General features: G+C 40.7%; 1 protein-coding gene across 1 annotated transcript in view; it reads left to right on the top strand.

The window, feature by feature from the left end:
* Positions 1-22,539, top strand: part of LOC137015594 (von Willebrand factor A domain-containing protein 5A-like) — a 39,977-nt gene that overhangs the window by 6,359 nt on the left and 11,079 nt on the right. The window contains exons 6-16 of the mRNA XM_067380642.1: positions 1,994-2,169; positions 2,253-2,341; positions 2,425-2,569; positions 2,978-3,057; positions 3,136-3,250; positions 3,337-3,495; positions 12,444-12,547; positions 12,775-12,981; positions 13,706-13,765; positions 17,527-17,604; positions 17,687-17,740. Of these exons, the coding sequence (XP_067236743.1) occupies positions 1,994-2,169; positions 2,253-2,341; positions 2,425-2,569; positions 2,978-3,057; positions 3,136-3,250; positions 3,337-3,495; positions 12,444-12,547; positions 12,775-12,981; positions 13,706-13,765; positions 17,527-17,604; positions 17,687-17,740 (1,267 nt within the window). The remainder of the gene's footprint in view (positions 1-1,993; positions 2,170-2,252; positions 2,342-2,424; positions 2,570-2,977; positions 3,058-3,135; positions 3,251-3,336; positions 3,496-12,443; positions 12,548-12,774; positions 12,982-13,705; positions 13,766-17,526; positions 17,605-17,686; positions 17,741-22,539) is intronic.

Raw genomic sequence — 22,539 nt, forward strand, 5'->3', positions numbered from 1 at the left:
AACCGGTCATGCTGAACGATGTTACAGGCAGCATAACGTTCTCCACAGCTTCTCCAGACCCTTTCATGTCTGTCACATGTGCTCAGGGTGAACCTGCTCTCATCTGTGAAAAGCACGGGGTGCCAGTGGCGGATCTGCCAATTCTGGTGTTCAATGGCAAATGCCAATTGAGCTCCATGGTGCTAGGCAGTGAGCAAAGGTCCCACTAGAGGACGTTGGGCCCTCAGGCCACCCTCATGAAGTCTGTTTCTGATTGTTTGGTCAGAGACATTCACACCAGTGGCCTGCTGGAGGTCATTTTGTAGGGCTCTGGCAGTGCTCATCCTTTTCCTCCTTGCACAAAGGAGCAGATACCAGTCCTGCTGATGGGTTAAGGACCTTCTACAGGCCTGTCCAGCTCTCCTAGAGTAACTGCCTGTCTCCTGAAATCTCCTCCATGCTCTTGAGACTGCAGCTGAAACTGATTAACAACCCCCTCTGCTACTTAACTGACCAGATCAATATCCCAAGACTTTTACTGATTTGATGCTATTCTCTTAAAAAGTGTTCCTTTAGTTTTTTTGAGCAGTGTATTTCGAAATGGGAAAAGTTAAATAGACTGTGTACTTAATGTCATTTATGACACAATGAGCTGTTCATGAAGCATTGTGAATAATGTAATCAAATAATCAATGACAGTACAAAATAAAAATATTGATTTATTTAATGGATGATAAGTATAAAAATGCTGTACATTGAGGATGTGTGTTCCATTGTTGTGCTTGTTGAATGCAGTTCATGACCCCTTTTTTAATGAAGTGGAAATAAGTACTTGAAATATCTTTGTTAGAAACATACACCGATAAGGATTATGACCACTGGCAGGTGAAGTGAATAACACTGATCATCTCTTCATCACGGCACCTGTTAGTGGTGGGATATATTAGGCAGCAAGTGAACATTTTGTCCTCAAATTTGATGTGTTATAAGCAGGAAAAATATGCAAGCGTAAGGATTTGAGCGAGTTTGACAAGGGCCAAATGTGATGCTAGACGACTGGGTCCAAAACTGCAGCTCTTGTGGGGTGTTCCCAGTCTGCAGTGGTCAGTATCTATCAAAAGTGCTCCAAGGAAGGAACAGTAGTGAACCGGCGACAGGGTCATGGGCGGCCAAGGGTCAGTGATGCCCATGAGGAGCGAAGGCTGGCCTGTGTGGTCCAATCCAACAGACGAGCTACTGTAGCTTATATTGCTAAAGAAGTTAATGCTGGTTCTGATAGAAAGGTGTCAGAATACACAGTGCATCAGTTTGTTGTGTATGGAGCTGTATAGCCACAGACCAGTCAGGGTGACCATGCTGACCCCTGTCCACCGCTGAAAGCTCCAACAGTGGACACGTGAGCATCAGAACTGGACCACGGAGCAATGGAAGAAGGTGGCCTGGTCTAATGAATCGCATTTTCCTTTACATCACATGGATGGCTGGGTGTGTGTGGCCTCTTTCAACAGAATAATGCTCCTGACACAAAGCAAAAATGGTTCAGGAATGGTTTGAGGAGCACAACAATGAGTTTGGGGTGTTAAATTGGCCTCCAAATTCCCCAGATCTCAATCCATTCGAACATCTGTTGGATGTGCTGCACAAACAAGTCCAATCCATGGAGGCTCCACCTCACAACTTACAGGACTTAAAGGATCTGCTGCTAACATCTTGGTGCAGATACCACAGCACACCTTCAGAGAGTCCATGTCTCGACGGGTCAGGGCTGTTTTGGCAGCAAAAGGAGGACCAACACAATATTAGGAAGGTTGCCTGATCGGTGTATACTATTGCTTAAGAATATCAGAGCTCATGGTTGGTCTGTTTTGAATGGTTTTAATGTCATCGCTTTTACTTCATGCCCTTCTATAAGGACAGGCAGTGTTATGAAATGTTTTACATGTTAAAGGAAATTCACTGTATTCTTTATAACTTACACTCATTGCAACCCCCGTGCATCATTTCATTGTTTCAGGCTCTCTGATGAGGGACCCAGTGGTCATGATAAGTTTGTACCCAGAGTTTCCAGAGGAAGTGATGTCATCACTGACAACTCAAGGCGAGTTTATTTTTGTGGTTGACAGGTCAGGCAGTATGTACTGCATGATGCATCGTGGTAAAGGAGCACAGATGCGCATTGAAAGCGCAAAGGTAATATTTAAAATGTGCCTTTGGGTCAGTTGACACGTATTCTGATGAGACACACTTGAGTATCTGTCCATGTCTCTCTATAGGACACTCTGCTGTTACTGTTGAAGAGTCTGCCCATGGGATGCTACTTCAATATCTATGGATTTGGCTCTAATTTTGAGTCCTTCTACCCGTTAGTAACTAGATCTTCATTCATAGATATTCAGTTTTGAAATATGTGAGAGGAAAGATATCATTGTGTTTTTTTATTTGCAGTAAGAGTGTTGAGTACAATCAGGACACAATGGATCAGGCTCTGAAGAAAGTGAAGAAAATGCAATCAGACTTGGGCTGCACCAAGATTTTAGAGCCTCTAAAACACATCTACAGTCAGCCCTGTTACCCAGACCACCCCAGACAGGTACAACAACACCTCAACATGCACCTACTGTACTTGTTGCCTGCAGTATCAGGTGGGTTCACTGACTGATTTGCAAAAAATATATTATACTGTTGTATCAGACCTGGGTAGGTACCCAGGTCTATCAAAGATAACTGATAATTAGTATACAGTTTGGGTTAGTGGTATTGTTTTGTTCTGGGCAAGGACAGCGATTAAATCTGAGAGACACATGCAGGGATGGATGGAGCATTGAAATATTAGCCAGATTCTACGAAGATGCTTTGCCATCTAATTAGTTATTAATTTCAGAAAACAAAATGTAGCAATGAAAATGGCCAACACCTCTGACTGATGTGAGCAGAGGATCTTTTGACAGAGCTAATGATAAAACAAGACTTAAGACTCAGATGTTTTTCCTCTCTTCAGCTGTTCATCTTCACTGATGGAGAGGTGGAGAACACTAAAGAGGTGCTGGATCTGGTGAAACATCATGCTCACTCTCACAGGTAAAGGTCTGCTGGGTTTGATCTTCCCATCATTCATATCTTCATCACTTACACTAAAAGAGTTTATTGTGTGTTCAGGTGTTTCTCATTCGGGATTGGTGAGGGTGCAAGTACCGCCCTCATCACAGGAATGGCCAGGGAGGGATCTGGTTACGCTCAGTTCATCACAGGCACCGACCGCATGCAGCCCAAAGTAAAGCTCTCCACTGGATTTCACAGGCACAAATGTTTCCTAGTCACATGTCTCAATGGTTTCTCTTTCTCTTCAAACTATATCAGGTGATGCAGTCCCTCAGGTTTGCACTGCAGCCTGCTGTGGTTAATATCTCTGTGGATTGGACCCTTCCAGATGGCATTACTGTAGACACACTGTCTCCACCCATCAATGTGCTCTTCCAGGGTCAAAGGTCACTCATTTATGCCCAACTTAAAGGAGAGGTGAGATGATGTAGCGATGATGTGTGTTTCTTTAATGAGAATTAGAAACTGTTTGCCATTGAACCTATTATGCTCAAAGTGAGATAATCTCTCCAAAAGGAAACATCTGCCTGAAAAACCTCATTTGTAGTCCTATCATTATTTCCGTGATTTCAGCAAGTGATACATTTGCATAATACACGCTTATTGTGAAACATCCTGCTGAGGTCTTTGCAAAGGTGGTTTGGGTCATTTGCCGCCCTTCGCCTTGATTGGACCCAGTCTCAAACTGGTACGGCAAAAAAAACGACATAATTACAATATGTTTACAGATACTAATGAAGCCTCGGAAGCTGAAATCAGCCAGTTATGGTAAGTGGCGTAACGTTTCTGACACATGCTCTAAGCGGTAGACCAATCACAACAGACTGGGCTAGATGACCAATCAGGTGGGTTTTAAAGCAACAGGAAGTAAAACAGAAACAGGTGCTTTAAATCATTCATAGGGTCATGAAACCCTAAACTAAATTTTCTGAGATTTTAACAGAGGTATGTGTCATTATTGATCACAGGAAGCAAATGCGAGTTAACTCGTTTATTGACAAATGAAGAGAGAATTGAACACAGTCACTGAATGGGCAGGTCTCTGGTGACGCAGGGATTGAGATGGTCAGCTGGTGATGCGTGGCTGTGGTGAAAGGTGCTGGTGTGAAGTTAATCCAAGGTCCAGACATAGAACGAGAACACGAAGAACACCGGACTGGAACTGAAGAAGACACGACTCGAACTCCGGGCAGGAAGAGGACGAAACAACATAGCACAGGACACCAAACAACGATCTGACAGAGAAGATGAGAATGAGGTGAGCTTATAAGGGGTGAGTGAATGAGCAGCAGCTGGTGAGGTAATGACTGGCAGCTGGATGCACTGATGAGCCACGTGGCCTGGACACACACACACGCCCACCGCTGTCACAACACAGAACATGCGACAAGAAGGAAACAATGCATCTGCGAACCGTGACAGTACCCCTCCTCCTAGGAACGCCTCCTGGCGTTCCCCGACTCCCTTACCTGTCGATTGTAATCATCGATAAGGGTGTGATCCAGAATGTCTCTGGCAGGTACCCAACTCCTCTCCTCCGGACCGTAACCTTCCCAGTCCACCAAGTACTGGAATCCGCGTCCCCTCCGCCTAGAGTCCAGAATACGGTTGACCGAATAGGATGGTTCCCCATCTATGAGTCGCGGCGGTGGGGGAACCGGGACTGGCGGATTAATGTTGGAATGAAACACAGGCTTAATTTTAGAAACATGGAAGACGGGATGAATCCTCCTGTACGGCGGAGGAAGTTTAAGGCGGACTGCCACTGGACTAATGATCTTGGTGACAGATCATCAACGGACCAATCAATTTGGGAGCAAGCTTGTTAGAGACGGATCGGAGAGGAATATTCTTGGTAGAAAGCCACACTTTTTGACCAGCAACGTATACGGGAGGCTTTGACCGGTGGCGATCGGCCTTGGCCTTGGTGCGCTCCCTCACTTGGAGAAGAGTCTCTCGGGCTCTCGTCCAAGTGCGGTGACACCTCTGGACAAAGGCGTGGGCAGAGGGGACCGCGACCTCGGATTCCAGACTAGGAAAAATAGATGGCTGGTAACCTACACTACACTCAAACGGCAATAGGCCTGTGGACGACACTGGTAACATATTGTGGGCGTACTCCACCATTGAAAGTTGTTGGCTCCAGGAGGAAGGATTCTTGAAGACTAAACATCGCAACGTTCGCTCCAAATCTTGATTTACTCTCTCAGTCTGACAATTGCTCAGGGGATAAAATCTAGCGAGATGTGGGACCAGGGTCTCGAAGGGACTGGCAGCGGTTGGAGCAACCCATCCGGTGGACGATTGGAAGTCATACCAATGGCACAAACTGAGCAAGCCAACACAAAATTTGCGGACGTCCCGAGCCATACGAGGCCACCAGAATCGTTGCCTGACTAAAAATTTAGTGCGTTTAACTCCTGGATGACACGCTACATTAGAACAATGACCCCACTGGATGACCATGGACCGTAATTCCTCCGGCACAAATAAGCGGTTCGGTGGACACCCGGGCGGAGGCGTTACCCCTTCTAAGGCCGTCTTGACCCTCGATTCGACCTCCCACGTAAGTGTGGAGGCCACTAATGTCTCCGGTAAAATGCACTCGGGAGTAGACGGGCGTTTGGACCGATCAAAAATGCGTGATAAAGAATCGGGTTTGATGTTTTTAGAACCCGGGCGATACGAGAGAGTAAAAGTCAAAACGTCCGAAAAAAAGTGCCCACCGAGCCTGCCTGGAGTTCAATCTTTTGCCAGTCCTAATATATTCCAAATTCTTATGATCGGTCCATACAATAAAAGGCACCCCTGAACCCTCTAACATGTGGCGCCATTCTTCCAAAGCCAACTTGACTGCAAGCAACTCCTGATTACCAATGTCGTAGTTACGTTCGGCAGGAGATAAACGATGGGAAAAAAACGCGCACGGGTGCATCTTATCATCTGCGGGAGAACGCTGGGATAACACTGCACCTACCCCCCACCTCTGATGCGTCGACCTCCACCACAAACTGCCGTGATGGATCAGGGGCAACGAGAATGGGGGCTGAAACGAAGCAACCCTTCAGTTTGGCAAACACAGCCTCAGCTGTGTCTGACCACCTGAACGTAGTTTTGGGGGAGGTCAAGGCAATCAGAGGTGAGGCTAGTTGGCTGAAATTGCGAATGAAACACCGGTAGAAATTGGCGAACCCCAGAAACCTCTGTAGGGCCTTATGAAATCCAAATCCAATTTTGTCAGGTCAGGTTAAATTTATTTATATAGCGCTTTTACAATTGATAATTGTTTCAAAGCAGCTTTACATATTAGAAGCACAGAAAAAGGGAAGTGGTTAAAAATAAGCTGTACGACCAAGCGTGGTAATATGTAACATATACAAGATGGTGCTACATTAAGCCAATGTCGGCTGACTCCCAGGGGTGGAAAAAACCCCCTAGGAGAAAAACCCAGCGTGCTAGCACTGGGGAAAAAAGTCTTAGGAGGGGAAAAAACCCCTTGGAAGATATATATAATATATGTAAATGGATATGGAGATCAAAATCTGAATTATACATTTTTATTATAGAGATTAAAAATAGATTATATATAAATATATGTAAGTGGATACGGGGATTCAAAATCTGAATTATAGATGCAGCCAGAACTGGATCTGTAGGCCCATTGTCTCCTGGGCTACGTTGTAGTCAGGTCCAGACACAGGTTCTCCATCTGATCTGGATACGGCCTGGATCCAGCACCCGGCAAACCTCAGAATAAGCAGAGAGACAGATATTAGCGTAGATGCCATTCTTATTCTGATGTACAGGTATATCTAGTGTTATAGGAAATGTTCTCGGCTCCGGCCGACCTAATTATTGCAGCGTAACAATCCTTTAACGGATTTGAAAAATGTTAATGTATTGATAATGTGTTATGTGTATGCAAGAGCAAAGAGATGTGTTTTTAGTCTAGATTTAAACTGACAGAGTGTGTCTGCTTCCCGAACAATGCTAGGAAGATTGTTCCAGAGTTTAGGTGCTAAATAGGAAAAGGATCTGCCGCCTTCAGTTGATTTTGATATTCTGGGTATTATCAACTGGCCTGAATTCTGAGATCGCAATAAACGTGAAGGACTATAATGCATTAAGAGCTCACTTAGGTACTGGGGAGCTAAACCATTTAGAGCTTTATAAGTAAGTAGCAAGATTTTAAAATCTATACGATGTTTAATAGGGAGCCAATGTAATGTTGACAGAACTGGGCTAATATGGTCATACTTTCTGGTTCTAGTAAGAACTCTAGCTGCCGCATTTTGGACCAACTGTAGTCTGTTTAAAAGCCGAGCAGAACAACCACCCAGTAGAGCGTTACTGTCACGATCACAGTCTGTTCCTGTTCACTCCGGACTCCATTTCCCATAATCCTCCCTGCCAATCACATGCACTCACTCCACCAATCACCTGTTGCCACATACACTCATGCACATTCCACATTGATCACCACACCCAGCTGCAGCTCATTATCAGGACTATATAGGACTCTCACTCACATCACCAGTTTGCTAAGTCTTGATTCACCCTGTTTGACGATTCTGTGCTGCCTACCTCTGACCCTTGCTTTGTATATCGACCTGTGTATGTTATCTGCCAGTCCTGACCTCTGCCTGTACCTGGATTACGATTCTGTCTACCCTCTGCTGTTCCTGTTTGCCCCTGGTTTACCCTGCCTGTACGACCACGCTTAACTTTAATAAACGCTGCATTTGGATCCCTGCCTGTGAGCCTCCCTTTGTTACAGTTACAGTAATCTAGTCTTGAGGTCATGAATGCATGAACCAACTGTTCCGCATTTGTCATTGAGAGCATATGTCGTAATTTAGATATATGTTTTAGATGGAAGAAGGCGGTTTTACAGATACTGGAAACATGACTTTCAAATGAAAGATTGGTATCAAAGAGCACACCCAGGTTCCTAACTGAGGACGAAGATTTAATGGAGCACCCGTCAAGTGTTAGAGAGTATTCAAGGTTTTTTCGTGAGGAAGTTTTTGGTCCAAAGATCAGGATATCAGTTTTTTCTGAATTTAATAATAAGAAATTTCTTGTCATCCAGTTTTTAATGTCAGCTATGCATTCTGTTAGTTTTGTGAATTTGTAGGTTTCGTCAGGGCGCGAGGAAATATAGAGCTGAGTATCGTCAGCGTAGCAGTGAAAACTAACACCATGCTTCCTAATTATCTCTCCTAGTACTGAGCCTTGTGGTACTCCATATTGAACCTGTGATCGATACGACATCTCTTCATTAACTACTACAGACTGATAACGGTCAGACAAGTACGATTTGAACCATGCCAAAGCAATTCCACTAATGCCAATATAGTTTTCAAGTCTTTTTAGAAGAATGTTGTGATCGATAGTGTCAAAAGCAGCACTGAGATCTAATAACACTAATAGAGAAATACAGCCACGATCGGATGATAAGAGTAGATCGTTTGTAACTCTAATGAGAGCAGTCTCAGTACTATGGTATGGTCTAAATCCTGACTGGAAATCCACACAGATTCCATTTCTTTCTAAAAAAGGAGCACAGTTGTGTTGAAACTGCCTTTTCTAGTATCTTTGACAGAAAAGGTAGATTCGAGATTGGCCTGTAATTTACTAAATCTCTCGGATCTAGTTGAGGTTTTTTAATAAGAGGTTTAATAATAGCCTGCTTAAAGTTTTTTTGCACGTATCCTAGTGTTAAAGATGAATTAATTATATCAAGAAGTGGACCTACGACCTCTGGAAGCATTTCTTTCAGTAGTTTAGTCGGCATTGGGTCTAACATATATGTTGTTGATTTTGATGATTTGATAAGTTTAGATAATTCTTCCTCTCCTATAGCGGCGAATGATTCTAGTTTTACCTCAGGGACACTACAGTGCACTGTCTGAAGCGAAACTGTAGACGGTTGCATGTTTTTAATTTTCTCTCTAATATTGTCAATCTTGCAAGTAAAGAAGTTCATAAAGTCATTACTGCTGTGCTCTATGGAAACGTCAGCAGTTGAATCTCTGTTTCTAGTTAATTTAGCCACTGTGTCAAATAAATACCTAGGATTATGTTTGTTTTCTATTAAGAGATTTGAAAAATAAGTAGATCTAGCATTTCTTATAGCCGTTCTGTACTCAATCATTTTTTCTTTCCACGAAAGGCGAAAAACTTCTAGTTTTGTTTTCTTCCAACTACGTTCAGCTTTTCTAACAGCTCGTTTTAGAGCCCGAGTGTGCTCATCATACCACGGCGTTGGATTAGTTTCCTTAATCTTCTTTAGACGTAAAGGAGCGACTGCATCTAATGTGCTGGAAAAGAGAGAGCCAATAGTTTCTGTTGCAGCATCGAGTTCTTCTAAGTTGTCAGGTATACTAAGGCGATAAAACTGATCGGGGAGATTATTTATAAAGCAATCTTTAGTGGTAGACGTGATGGTTCTACAATATTTATGGCTGGGTGGTGGTTTTGTAGCCTTGGCTAATTGTATTATACACGAGACTAAATAATGATCTGATATATCATCGCTCTGCTGTAGAATTTCAACAGCATCAATATCAATTCCATGCGACAGTATTAGATCTAGGGTATGATTACGACAATGAGTGGGTCCTGACACGTGTTGTCTAACTCCAATAGAGTTTAAAATGTCTGCAAATGCCAATCCAAATGCGTCTTTATTATTATCTACATGGATATTAAAATCACCAACAACAAGGACTTTATCCGCAGCCAGTACTAACTCTGATAGAAAATCAGCAAATTCTTTGATAAAGTCAGTGTGGTGCCCTGGTGGCCTGTATACAGTAGCCAGCACAAATGTCAACTTACATAATGTTACATAAAGCACCATCACTTCAAAGGAATTATATTTGAAATTCTTTTGAGTGATTCTGAATATATTACTATAAATTACAGCAACACCTCCCCCTTTGCCTTTCTGTCGAGGATTGTGTCGATAATCATAACCTTGAGGACTAGATTCATTTAAAGTAATGTAATCGTCTGGTTTTAGCCAGGTTTCTGTCAAACACAGCAAGTCTAGTTTATTGTCTGTGATAATTTAATTTACAATAAGTGCTTTTGAAGAAATAGATCTAATATTCAGTAACCCAAGCTTTATCATTTATCTGATTTATCTGTGATTTTCATTTTTTGAACATCAATTAAATTTTTACCCTTAAAAGGTTTCGGAAGTTTTTTGTATTTACTAGTTCGAGGTACAGACACAGTCTCTATGTGATAATATCTAGGCGAAAGAGTTTCTATGTGCTGTGAAAATAGATGCTCCCTGCAACCTCTCGAAAGCTGAAGACATTAACGGCAAAGGATAGGTATTCTTTACCGTTATGTTGTTCAGCCCCCGGTAGTCAATACAAGGTCGTAGAGATCCATCCTTCTTACCCACAAAAAAGAATCCCGTCCCCGCTGGAGAAGAGGAAGGGCGGATGAACCCCGTTGCCAGTGAATCAGAAATATATTTCTCAATAGCCTCTCTTTCTGGAACAGAAAGTGAATATAACTTGCCTTTAGGCGGAGATTTACCTGGCAATAGGTCTATAGCACAGTCATAGGGACGGTGCGGAGGGAGAGGCAGCCCTAGACTTACTGAACACCTCCTTCAGGCCATGGTACTAAGCGTCCAGACAGATCCACTGCTTCCTCCTGTAAAACAGAACCAGAGACAGACGAACATGCAGAGACAAGACAAGACTCATGACACTCCAGGCCACAATGGAATTATGGATCCAGTCTACTCGGGGGTTGTGTTTGGTGAGCCAGGGGTGACCAAGGACGATGGGTGTAAGGGGAGAATGAGCAGCAGCTGGTGAGGTAATGACTGGCAGCTGGATGCACTGATGAGCCACGTGGCCTGGACACACATACACACACACATACACGCCCACCGCTGTCACAACACAGAACACGCGACAAGAAGGAAACAATGCATTTGCGAACCGTGACAGTATGTGTGTTGAACATCATTGAATACAATGTCAGCATGTGTCAGATTTAATTGTAGAGGGAAAGTGGTTAATTTTGAGATTTTTTTCCTGCTATTTCCGTCTTTCGGGTTTAAAATCTACACCGTGCCACGTCACAGGCTGAACACTTCGATGATGCGTCAGTGTCTCATGATTATTAATGAGACTGAATTTTCTTATCCTATGAGAAGACACCGTCTCTTAATTATTCAGGACACCATGTGATTCTTTCAAATGACAGACATGTAAAACTGTTAGATCGTGCAGTAGATGAGAGAGGCGTTCATTGGTCTTAAATGTTTGTTTTTGTGGTGTAAAAGTTCAGGTGTGTTGCATGCCATTCTGCGCGATGCTGCTAGGGCAAGACTGCCTGCAGGTGGTTGGCCATCAACTATCGTTTGTGTTTAGAACTGGAGAAAGGTGGACTTCAGCCTTATTCATCCTCTGACAGGCGCTTCAAACAGTGAGATCGGATACAATAAGCTAGAGATGAAGTTTAATGGGTCAAAAACAAGTGTTTGTTTTTGCTTTGTAAGTTTCTGCGTCGCACAAGTTCTCTTCAATATCTGTGTCTTTGACACAAACGTGATTCATCCACACTGTGAGTGTAACTAGTCTTTATACGGCTCTTTAACCGATCAAACGACTTATAAAATGCTGCAAAATAAGTCTCAAAAGTTATCAAAGATGTAACATCATGTTCATATTCAGTGCAGAGAACAAAATGCGAATGGCTGAATTACCAATTATAATAATTGCCTGAATCAGAAGCCATTGCTGTGTTGTCATTTTCCCCTCATCCCCCTCCTCTCTGCAGCTTAACTTTCTGTAGCATTTTTCAAAACTGTGGTGAGAACTGACTGCTGCTGAAACAGGGGGTTTCCTGACCCTTTAAATCTATTATAGACCACCTAAGCAAAATGATGAACCTGTAAATGAGCATAATAAGGGCTCTTTAAAGGGATAGTTCACCCATCATTTAATCATTTACTCACCCTCATGTCATTCCAAACTTGTATGACTTTCTTCTATGGAACACTTTTAAATTTAAAACCAAAACCAACTCGATCAGGTTTTGTTTTTGTTCAACTGAATAAGTGACAAGATTTGACTCAAAAAAGGATTTCAAACTTTGTGTTCTGTGGGGTGGGTTGTCATATGACGTGTTTGACTGAACTTTTACTTTTAACTGTTTCTTTTAAAAACAATAATTGTTCAAGTTGCATATGAAAAATGTAAAGAAATGACCCTGAGTATTTTGTTTGCCTTGGGTTTTGCTATTTCTTGTTGTTAGGCTAAGGAATTTTACATTGTAGGTAATTTATCTTTTTAAATTCCTTATTCCATTGTCTTGTCACTCTTTTATAGAGTTCAGGAGGCTCTGAGGGAACAGTGACAGTCAAATACAGTCTTAAAGATCAACCAGTAACAAACCAGCTCCACTTCTGCCTCAAACCAACTGAGGAAACAGGGTAACACACACAAACATGCATAGAAACACACTGAACTGTAGTGACATGAGCCTTTTTTAAAGTCCCAAGAACTGATAAAAATGTATGCCTTGAGTTGTATGCAATGCAAGTTGCTTTGGATAAATGTGTCTGCCTATCTGCTTATCTTATGCATACATTTAAATGTAAAGTAAAGTAACAATACATCTCAGTAAACAGTTTTAACAGTTTTCATCCATGTTGCTCAGGTTGTCCATCCACCAGCTGGCGGCTCGGACCCTGATCCGTGCTCTGGAGCAGGAGGAGAGGTCAGGTGATGCAGATGTTGAGAGCATCAGGAGCAGGATAGTGGAGCTCAGTGTTCAGGCAGGAGTGAGCAGTGTTTATACAGCCTTCATTGCCATTAATAAAGACAGCAGACAGACCCCTGCTGCAGAGAAGAGTGCCGATAAACGGTTAGTGCATTTTATAGGAGTGTGTGTGTGTGCTGGATATTTGTGTCCTATAACATTTTACATTTGATGTATTAATTTAATCAAAATCAAATGCTGTTTTAGGGTCACACTGGCAGATTTCACAGGGATGTAGTTTTCAGACCCAAGGATAGTGTTCATATTGTGTGTGTGAATCACTTTTACTGTTACTTGTCTATTTACTACAGTACATTTGATGGGTTCATCTCACTGAGATCTGAAATCAAGGATGCCAGTATTTGGCGGTGACTTTTGCATAGCAAGCAGAATCAGTCACTCATTAAGAAATGAAATTGTTTTTTAGGGTTTGATTCGGGAGCTCCATTTGGTAAGATAAATAATATAGATTCTTCTTTTTCAATCTCTCATGCTCTGATTTTGTCTGTATAGATGTGTGTGTTTCTGTGTTTGCTTGACTACATGAATTTCAGTTTACTACATTTGAGGTTTTGACCTCATTAAGATGAAGGTGAAATAATGTACTTTTTTCTGTTTTAAGGAGAATGTGTTAAATAGTTATTTTCATTCTGTTGTGTGTGCCCATGTGAATGTATGTGTGGTGTTTGCTAAACATCCTGCTAACACATCCACTGCAGTAATGTTCAGCAGAAGCTTGTCTTGTTTGTTAGTTCTTTTGTATGTGTCAGTTCTTGGCTGTTTCTCCAGATCTGAATCTGTTCTGACCTTTGGTTTTCTCTCTCTGTAGCCAGACAACCTTTTCGGCCAATGGCTTTGATGTCGCCATGTACTGTAAATGCACCTCAATGTATGTTTTATGGCATATTACAGAATTGGTACATTTAAATGTTCATGTGCAAGCCTCACCAAACCACACTTACCAAAATTTCAGAATGAGTAAGGAGCCATTCACACAGGAAGTGCTTTTTTATGTTCAGAGAACACTAGACAGACTGTAATGGAACAGAAAGTAGGGGTCTTGAGATGCATTTTAAATGAATCAAACACATACAGCATAAAACAGGGTTGTCCAAAGTCCGGCCTGCAGGATAATTGTGGCTCAGGGATGACTTTCAAGCAGCTATTAAAGGAATATCAAAGGAACTGTCTATTAAAGGAATAGTTCACCTAAAAATGAAAATTATCTCATAATTTGCTCACCTCCAAGCCATCCTAGGAGTATATGACTTTATTTTAGCCGAACACAGTCGGGGTTATATTGGCTTTTCCCAGCTTTATAATGGCATTGAATAGTGCTCAAGTTTTTTGAAGCTTCAAAAAGCACATCTATCCATCATAAAAGTAATCCATATGACTCAAGTGGGTTAATAAATGCCTTTTGAAGCAAAACGATGGGTTTTTGAGGAAAATATCCATATTTAAAACAACTGGCTTCCGGCAACAGCCGTAAACACGTTTCCAAGAGAGTTGAGTTATACATCATATACACCTAGGATGGCTTGAGCGTGAGTAAATTATGGGATAATCACCCATTTTGGGGTGAATTATTCCTTTAAAACATATTATATGTGGCCGCCACACATGATTTACAAATCATGCAGATTCTTTGGAAAATCATGTGTTTGCTTTAGTAAATGAATTTCTAATGAATTTCGGTTTACTACATTTGAGGTGCTGAATTCATTAAGATTTTTTTCTGTTTTAAGGAGGATGTGGTAATAGTTATTTTCATTCTATTGCATGTTCCCATGTGAATGTATGTGTGGTGTTTCCTAAACATCCTGCTAACACATCCACTGCAGTAATGTTCAATGGAAAAAACATCCCAAAGCTTTTCTTGTTTGTTAGTTCTTTTGGATGTATCTGTTTTGATCAGCCGAATCTGTTCTGACTTTTGTTTTTTTTTTCTCTCTGTAGCCAAACAATATGCTCAGCCACTGCATTTTATAGGCTTAGGTTCACCGGCGTTGGGATGCAGTTCGATGCCAATGCAGGGTAAATTTACCTCAATGTAATATTACTTTTGTGAAAGAGTGAAGTATGAAATGTTTGAAGCAATGATTGTTTTTTAATGCATCAATTTAGATTAATTACAAAAATAATGATGAGTAGAGGAACATGCTTCTCCTAAGATAAATTTAGTCTTTTTTTCAGTCTCTTGTGGGGTTTTGTGTGTGTTTAGGTGTAGGGCTGGGCGATATATCGAATGCTTTTGTCACGCGCATTTCGTCAGTAAAGCCGGTTCCCTGATTACCGCTAAATCGCCATCACCTGCTTTCAAATGAAACGGCATTTAATAGACAGAGCCGTAGTTCACTGATAAGCCACGCAATATCGCGTTCAATATCGATATGAATCGCCGTCGATATTGAACGCGATATTGCGTGGCTTATCAGTGATCTACGGCTCTGTCTATTAAATGTCGCTTCATTTGAAAGCAGGTGATGGCGATTTAGTGGTAATCAGGGAACCGGCTTTACTGACGAAATGCGCGTGACAAAAGCATTTGATATATCGCCCAGCCCTATTTAGGTGTTGTGATCTGTGTAAGTGGGTTTGTATTTGTTTTTATATTCTGTATACAGGTGCTGGTCATATAATTAATTCAAATGTTTATTTCTTTTAATTTTGATGATTATAACTGACAACTAAGGAAAATCCCAAATTCAGTATCTCAGAAAATTAGAATATTGTGAAAAGGTTCAATATTGAAGACACCTGGTGCCACACTCTAATCAGCTAATTAATTCAAAACACCTGCAAAGGCCTTTAAATGGTCTCTCAGTCTAGTTCTGTAGGCTACACAATCATGGGGAAGACTGCTGACTTGACAGTTGTCCAAAAGACGACCATTGACACCTTGCACAAGGAGGGCAAGACACAAAAGGTCATTGCAAAAGAGGCTGGCTGTTCACAGAGCTCTGTGTCCAAGCACATTAATAGAGAGGCAAAGGGAAGGAAAAGATGCGGTAGAAAGTGTACAAGCAATAGGGATAACCGCACCCTGGAGAGGATTGTGAAACAAAACCCATTCAAAAATGTGGGGGAGATTAACAAAGAGTGGACTGCAGCTGGAGTCAGTGCTTCAAGAACCACCACGCACAGACGTATGCAAGACATGGGTTTCAGCTGTCGCATTCCTTGTGTCAAGCCACTCTTGAACAACAGACAGCATCAGAAGAGGGCTAAAGACAAAAAGGACTGGACTGCTGCTGAGTGGTCCAAAGTTATGTTCTGTGATGAAAGTAAATTTTGCATTTCCTTTGGAAATCATGGTCCCAGAGTCTGGAGGAAGAGAGGAAAGGCACACAATCCACATTGCTTGAGGTCCAGTGTAAAGTTTCCACAATCAGTGATGGTTTGGGGTGCCATGTCATCTGCTGGTGTTGGTCCACTGTGTTTTCTGAGGTCCAAGGTCAACGCAGCCGTATATCAGGAAGTTTTAGAGCACTTCATGCTTCCTGCTGCTGACCAACTTTATGGAGATGCAGATTTCATTTTCCAACAGGACTTGGCATCTGCACACAGTGCCAAAGCTACCAGTACCTGGTTTAAGGACCATGGTATCCCTGTTCTCAATTGGCCAGCAAACTCGCCTGACCTTAACTCCCTGAGATCTGAAAACGCGCTGGCGCGTTTTGCAGGATTTTTTTCACATTGCATCAAAACAGACTTAAAATACTCCGTCATTTCTTGTCATAGAGACATAAGTAATATATCAATTGAAACTATAGAATGTCTTCTTTTATTTGTATACACCCAGAGTAAAAACACAATGTTGTGCTTTTTGTAAAATAAAGAAAACTAACATGATATTTTAACCAAGGCTCTGGGATGTGTGAGGAGTCGCCTGTCAATTGCGTCGTACCCGCGTTACCCTCGGTTTCCGGTTTTATTTTGTAGGAACCATGGAAACACCAAAGACACTTTAATATATTAAACATTTTAATAGACAAGGGAAAAACTGTTTTGATATATTTATAGACAAGAAAACAAATTTTTATTATATTGCTCAACACGTTTAGTCTTTTTTTCAATTTACCATGCTTTACCATGCCTCAGAGAAAAACACTATTTTGTCAAGTAGCTAGCATAGCATTATCACATGCAGCTTTATTTTTATTAACAGTAATACATAATTTTCTCCATCATACAATACGTTTTAAAATTAATTGCATGCATTTATAAACAAATGTTTTTTAGGGTTTTCTTCGGGAGCTCCATTTGGTAAGATAAATAATATAGATTCTTCTTTTTCAATCTCTCATGCTTTGATTTTGTCTGTATAGATGTGTGTGTTTCTGTGTTTGCTTGACTACATGAATTTCAGTTTACTACATTTGAGGTGTTGACCTCATTAAGATGAAGGTGAAATAATGTACTTTTTTCTGTTTTAAGGAGGATGTGTTAAATAGTTATTTTCATTCTGTTGTGTGTGCCCATGTGAATGTATGTGTGGTGTTTGCTAAACATCCTGCTAACACATCCACTGCAGTAATGTCCAATGGAAAAAACATTCCAAAGCTTTTCTTGTTTGTTAGTTCTTTTGGATGTGTCAGTTCTGAACAGCCGAATCTGTTCTGACTTTTGTTTCTTTTCTCTCTGTAGCCACACAATATGCTCAGCCACTGCCTTTTGGAGGCTTAGGTTCACCGGTGTTGGGACGCAGTTCGATGCCAATGCAGGGTAAATTTACCTCAATGTAATATTACTTTTGTGAAAGAGTGAAGTATGAAATGTTTGAAGCAATGATTGTTTTTTAATAAAGACAGCAGACAGACTGTGAAAGGACCCCTGCTGCAGAGAAGAGTGCCCACACAAGGTTAGTGCAAGGATTGTGTTTGTGTATTTTGTAGGAGTGTGTGTGCTGGACATTTGTGTCATATAACATTTTACATTTGATGTATTCATTTAATCAAAATCAAATGCTGTTTTAGGGTCACACTGTCAGAATTCACAGGGATTTAGTTTTCAGCCCGGACCAAGTGCAGGGGAAATTTACCTCAATGTAATATTACTTTTGTGAAAGAGTGAAGTATGAAATGTTTGAAGCAATGATTGTTTTTTAATGCATCAATTTAGATTAATTACAAAAGTAATGATGAGTAGAGGAACATGCTTCTCCTAAGATAAATTTAGTCTTTTTTCAGTCTCTTGTGGTTTTTTTTGTGTGTTTAGGTGTTGTGATTTGTGTAAGTGGGTTTGCATTTGTTTTTATATTCTGTATATATGGTCTGGTGTGGCGGAGGGATGAGGCAAAGACTCCGATGCAGAGAAGCATAAGGGCTTTATTGACTGTACCTGAATACTACTGTTAGAACTTACTTTATTTGTAACTTTGTTATATTGTATTTAACAAAATATCTCTTTTTTTTTTGTTCTTATTTTTACTGACCACTTGTCTTTAATGTTTGAACTTTATTAGATAGGCTAGTAGTTTTTGCTGTGGTATTCAAGTACTTAAAGGTGCAACATGTAAGATTTTTGCAACAAAATATCCAAAAACCACTAGGCCAGTGTTATATATTTTGTTCACTTGAGTACTTACAATATCCCAAATGTTTCCAGCTATTTGTAAATCATGAGAAAATTGCAATTTTAACCAAGGCTCTGGGACATGTGAGGAGTCGCCTGTCAATTGCGTCGTACCCGCGTTACCCTCGGTTTCCGGTTTATTTTGTAGGAACCATGGAAGCACCAAAGACACTTTAATATATTAAACATTTTAATAGACAAGGGAACAACTGTTTAGATATATTTATAGACAAGAAAACAAATTTTTATTATATTGCTCAACACGTTTAGTCTTTTTTTCAATTTACCATGCTTTACCATGCCTCAGAAAAAAACACTATTTTGTCAAGTAGTTAACATAGCATAATCAGATACAGCTTTATTTTTATTAACAGTAATACATAATTTTCCCCATCATACAATACGTTTTAAAATTAATTGCATGCATTTATCAACAATTGTTTTTTAGGGTTTTCTTTGGGAGGTTCACCTGGGAAGATAAATAATATAGATTCTTCTTTTTCAATCTCTCATGCTCTGATTTTGTCTGTATAGATGTGTGTGTTTCTGTGTTTGCTTGACTACATGAATTTCAGTTTACTACATTTGAGGTTTTGACCTCATTAAGATGAAGGTGAAATGTACTTTTTTTCTGTTTTAAGGAGGATGTGTTAAATAGTTATTTTCATTCTGTTGTGTGTGCCCATGTGAATGTATGTGTGGTGTTTGCTAAACATCCTGCTAACACATCCACTGCAGTAATGTTCAGCAGAAGCTTGTCTTGTTTGTTAGTTCTTTTGTATGTGTCAGTTCTTGGCTGTTTCTCCAGATCTGAATCTGTTCTGACCTTTGGTTTTCTCTCTCTGTAGCCAGACGATCTGTTCAGCCACCGGCTTATATGTCACGGGCAGGTAAATGCACCTCAGTGTATGTTTTATGGCATATTACAAAATTGGTACATTTAAATGTTCATGTGCAAGCGTTCATGAGTAAGGAGCCATTCACACAGGAAATGCTTTTTTATGTTCAGAGACCACTAGACAGACTGTAATGGAACAGAAAGTAGGGGTCTTGAGATGCATTTTAAATGAATCAAACACAAAGTCCAAAGTCTGACCTGCAGGACAATTATGACTCAGGGATGACTTTCAAACGGCCCACAGCTTGTGTATTAAAGGAATAGTTCACCTAAAAATGAAAATTATCTCATAATTTGCTCACCCCCAAGCCATCCTAGGTATACAGTGGGTAAATCTTTTTTCCTCAATGTACACACAGCACCCCATATTGACAGAAAAACACAGAATTGTTGACATTTTTGCAGGTTTATTAAAAAAGAAAAACTGAAATATCACATGGTCCTAAGTATTCAGACACTTTGCTCAGTATTTAGTAGAAGCGCCCTTTTGATCTAATACAGCCATGAGTCTTTTTGGGAAAGATGCAACAAGTTTTTCACACCTGGATTTGGGGATCCTCTGCCATTCCTCCTTGCAAATCCTCTCCAGTTCTGTCAGTTTGGATGGTAAACGTTGGTGGACAGCCATTTTTAGGTCTCTCCAGAGATGCTCAATTGGGTTTAAGTCAGGGCTCTGGCTGGGCCATTCAAGAACAGTCACAGAGTTGTTGTGAAGCCACTCCTTCGTTATTTTAGCTGTGTGCTTAGGGTCATTGTCTTGTTGGAAGGTAAACCTTCGGCCCAGTCTGAGCACTCTGGAGAAGGTTTTCGTTCAGGATATCCCTGTACTTGGATGCATTCATCTTTCCCTCAATTGCAACCAGTCATCCTGTCCCTGCAGCTGAAAAACACCCCCACAGCATGATGCTGCCACCACCATGCTTCACTGTTGGGACTGTATTGGACAGGTGATGAGCAGTGCCTGGTTTTCTCCACACATACCGCTTAGAATTAAGGCCAAAAAGTTCTTTCTTGGTCTCATCAGACCAGAGAATCTTATTTCTCACCATCTTGGAGTCCTTCAGGTGTTTTTTTAGCAAACTCCATGCAGGCTTTCATGTGTCTTGCACTGAGGAGAGGCTTCCGTCGGGCCACTCTGCCATAAAGCCCCGACTGGTGGAGGGCTGCAGTGATGGTTGACTTTCTACAACTTTCTCCCATCTCCCGACTGCATCTCTGGAGCTCAGCCACAGTGATCTTTGGGTTCTTCTTTACCTCTCTCACCAAGGCTCTTCTCCCCCGATAGCTCAGTTTGGCCGGACGGCCAGCTCTAGGAAGGGTTCTGGTCGTCCCAAACGTCTTCCATTTAAGGATTATGGAGGCCACTGGGCTCTTAGGAACCTTAAGTGCAGCAGAAATGTTTTTGTAACCTTGGCCAGATCTGTGCCTTGCCACAATTCTGTCTCTGAGCTCTTCAGGCAGTTCCTTTGACCTCATGATTCTCATTTGCTCTGACATGCACTGTGAGCTGTAGGGTCTTATATAGACAGGTGTGTGGCTTTCCTAATCAAGTCCAATCAGTATAATCAAACACAGCTGGACTCAAATGAAGTTGTAGAACCATCTCAAAGATGATCAGAAGAAATGGACAGCACCTGAGTTAAATATATGAGTGTCACAGCAAAGGGTCTGAATACTTAGGACCATGTGATATTTCAGTTTTTCTTTTTTAATAAATCTGCAAAAATGTCAACAATTCTGTGTTTTTCTGTCAATATGGGGTGCTGTGTGTACATTGAGGAAAAAAATGAACTTAAGTGATTTTAGCAAATGGCTGCAATATAACAAAGAGAGAAAAATTTAAGGGGGTCTGAATACTTTCCGTACCCACTGTATATGACTTTATTCTATAGCCGAACACAGTCTGAGTTATATTGGCTTTTCCCAGCTTTATAATGGCATTGAATAGTGCCTGAATTTTTTGAAGCTTCAAAAAGCACATCTATCCATCATAAAAGTAATCCGTATGACTCAAGTGGGTTAATAAATGCCTTTTGAAGCAAAACGATGTGTTTTTGTGAGAAAAATATCCATATTTAAAACACTGGCTTCTGGCAACAGCCGTAAACACGTTTACGAGAGAGTTGAGTTATGCATCATATACACCTAGGATGGCTTGAGCGTGAGTAAATTATGGGATAATCACCCATTTTGGGGTGAACTATTCCTTTAAAATATATTATATGTGGCCGCCACACATAATTTACAAATCATGCAGTTTCTTTGGAAAATCATGTGTTTGCTTTACTAAATGAATTTCTAATGAATTTCGGTTTACTACATTTGAGGTGCTGACTTCATTAAGATTTTTTTCTGTTTTAAGGAGGATGTGTTAATAGTTATTTTCATTCTATTGCATGTTCCCATGTGAATGTATGTGTGGTGTTTCCTAAACATCCTGCTAACACATCCACTGCAGTAATGTCCAATGGAAAAAACATTCCAAAGCTTTTCTTGTTTGTTAGTTCTTTTGGATGTGTCAGTTCTGAACAGCCGAATCTGTTCTGACTTTTGTTTGTTTTTTCTCTGCAGCCACACATTATGCTCAGCCACTGCCTTTTGGAGGCTTAGGTTCACCGGCGTTGGGATGCAGTTCGATGCCAATGCAGGGTAAATTTACCTCAATGTAATATTACTTTTGTGAAAGAGTGAAGTATGAAATGTTTGAAGCAATGATTGTTTTTTAATGCATCAATTTAGATTAATTACAAAAATAATGATGAGTAGAGGAACATGCTTCTCCTAAGATAAATTAAGTCTTTTTCAGTCTCTTGTGGGGTTTTGTGTGTGTTTAGGTGTTGTAATTTGTGTAAGTGGGTTTGCATTTGTTTTTATATTCTGTATATATGGTCTGGTGTGGCGGAGGGATAAGGCAAAGACTCTGATGCAGAGAAGCATAAGGGCTTTATTGACTGTACCTGAATACTACTGTTAGAACTTACTTTATTTGTAACTTTGTTATATTGTATTTAACAAAATATCTCTTTTTTTTTTTTTGTTCTTATTTTTACTGACCACTTGTCTTTAATGTTTGAACTTTATTAGATAGGCTAGTAGTTTTTGCTGTGGTATTCAAGTACTTAAAGGTGCAACATGTAAGATTTTTGCAACAAAATATCCAAAAACCACTAGACCATTGTTATATATTT

This window comes from Chanodichthys erythropterus, chromosome 24, assembly GCF_024489055.1.
Source record: "Chanodichthys erythropterus isolate Z2021 chromosome 24, ASM2448905v1, whole genome shotgun sequence".
NCBI classification, from domain to species: Eukaryota; Metazoa; Chordata; class Actinopteri; order Cypriniformes; family Xenocyprididae; genus Chanodichthys; species Chanodichthys erythropterus.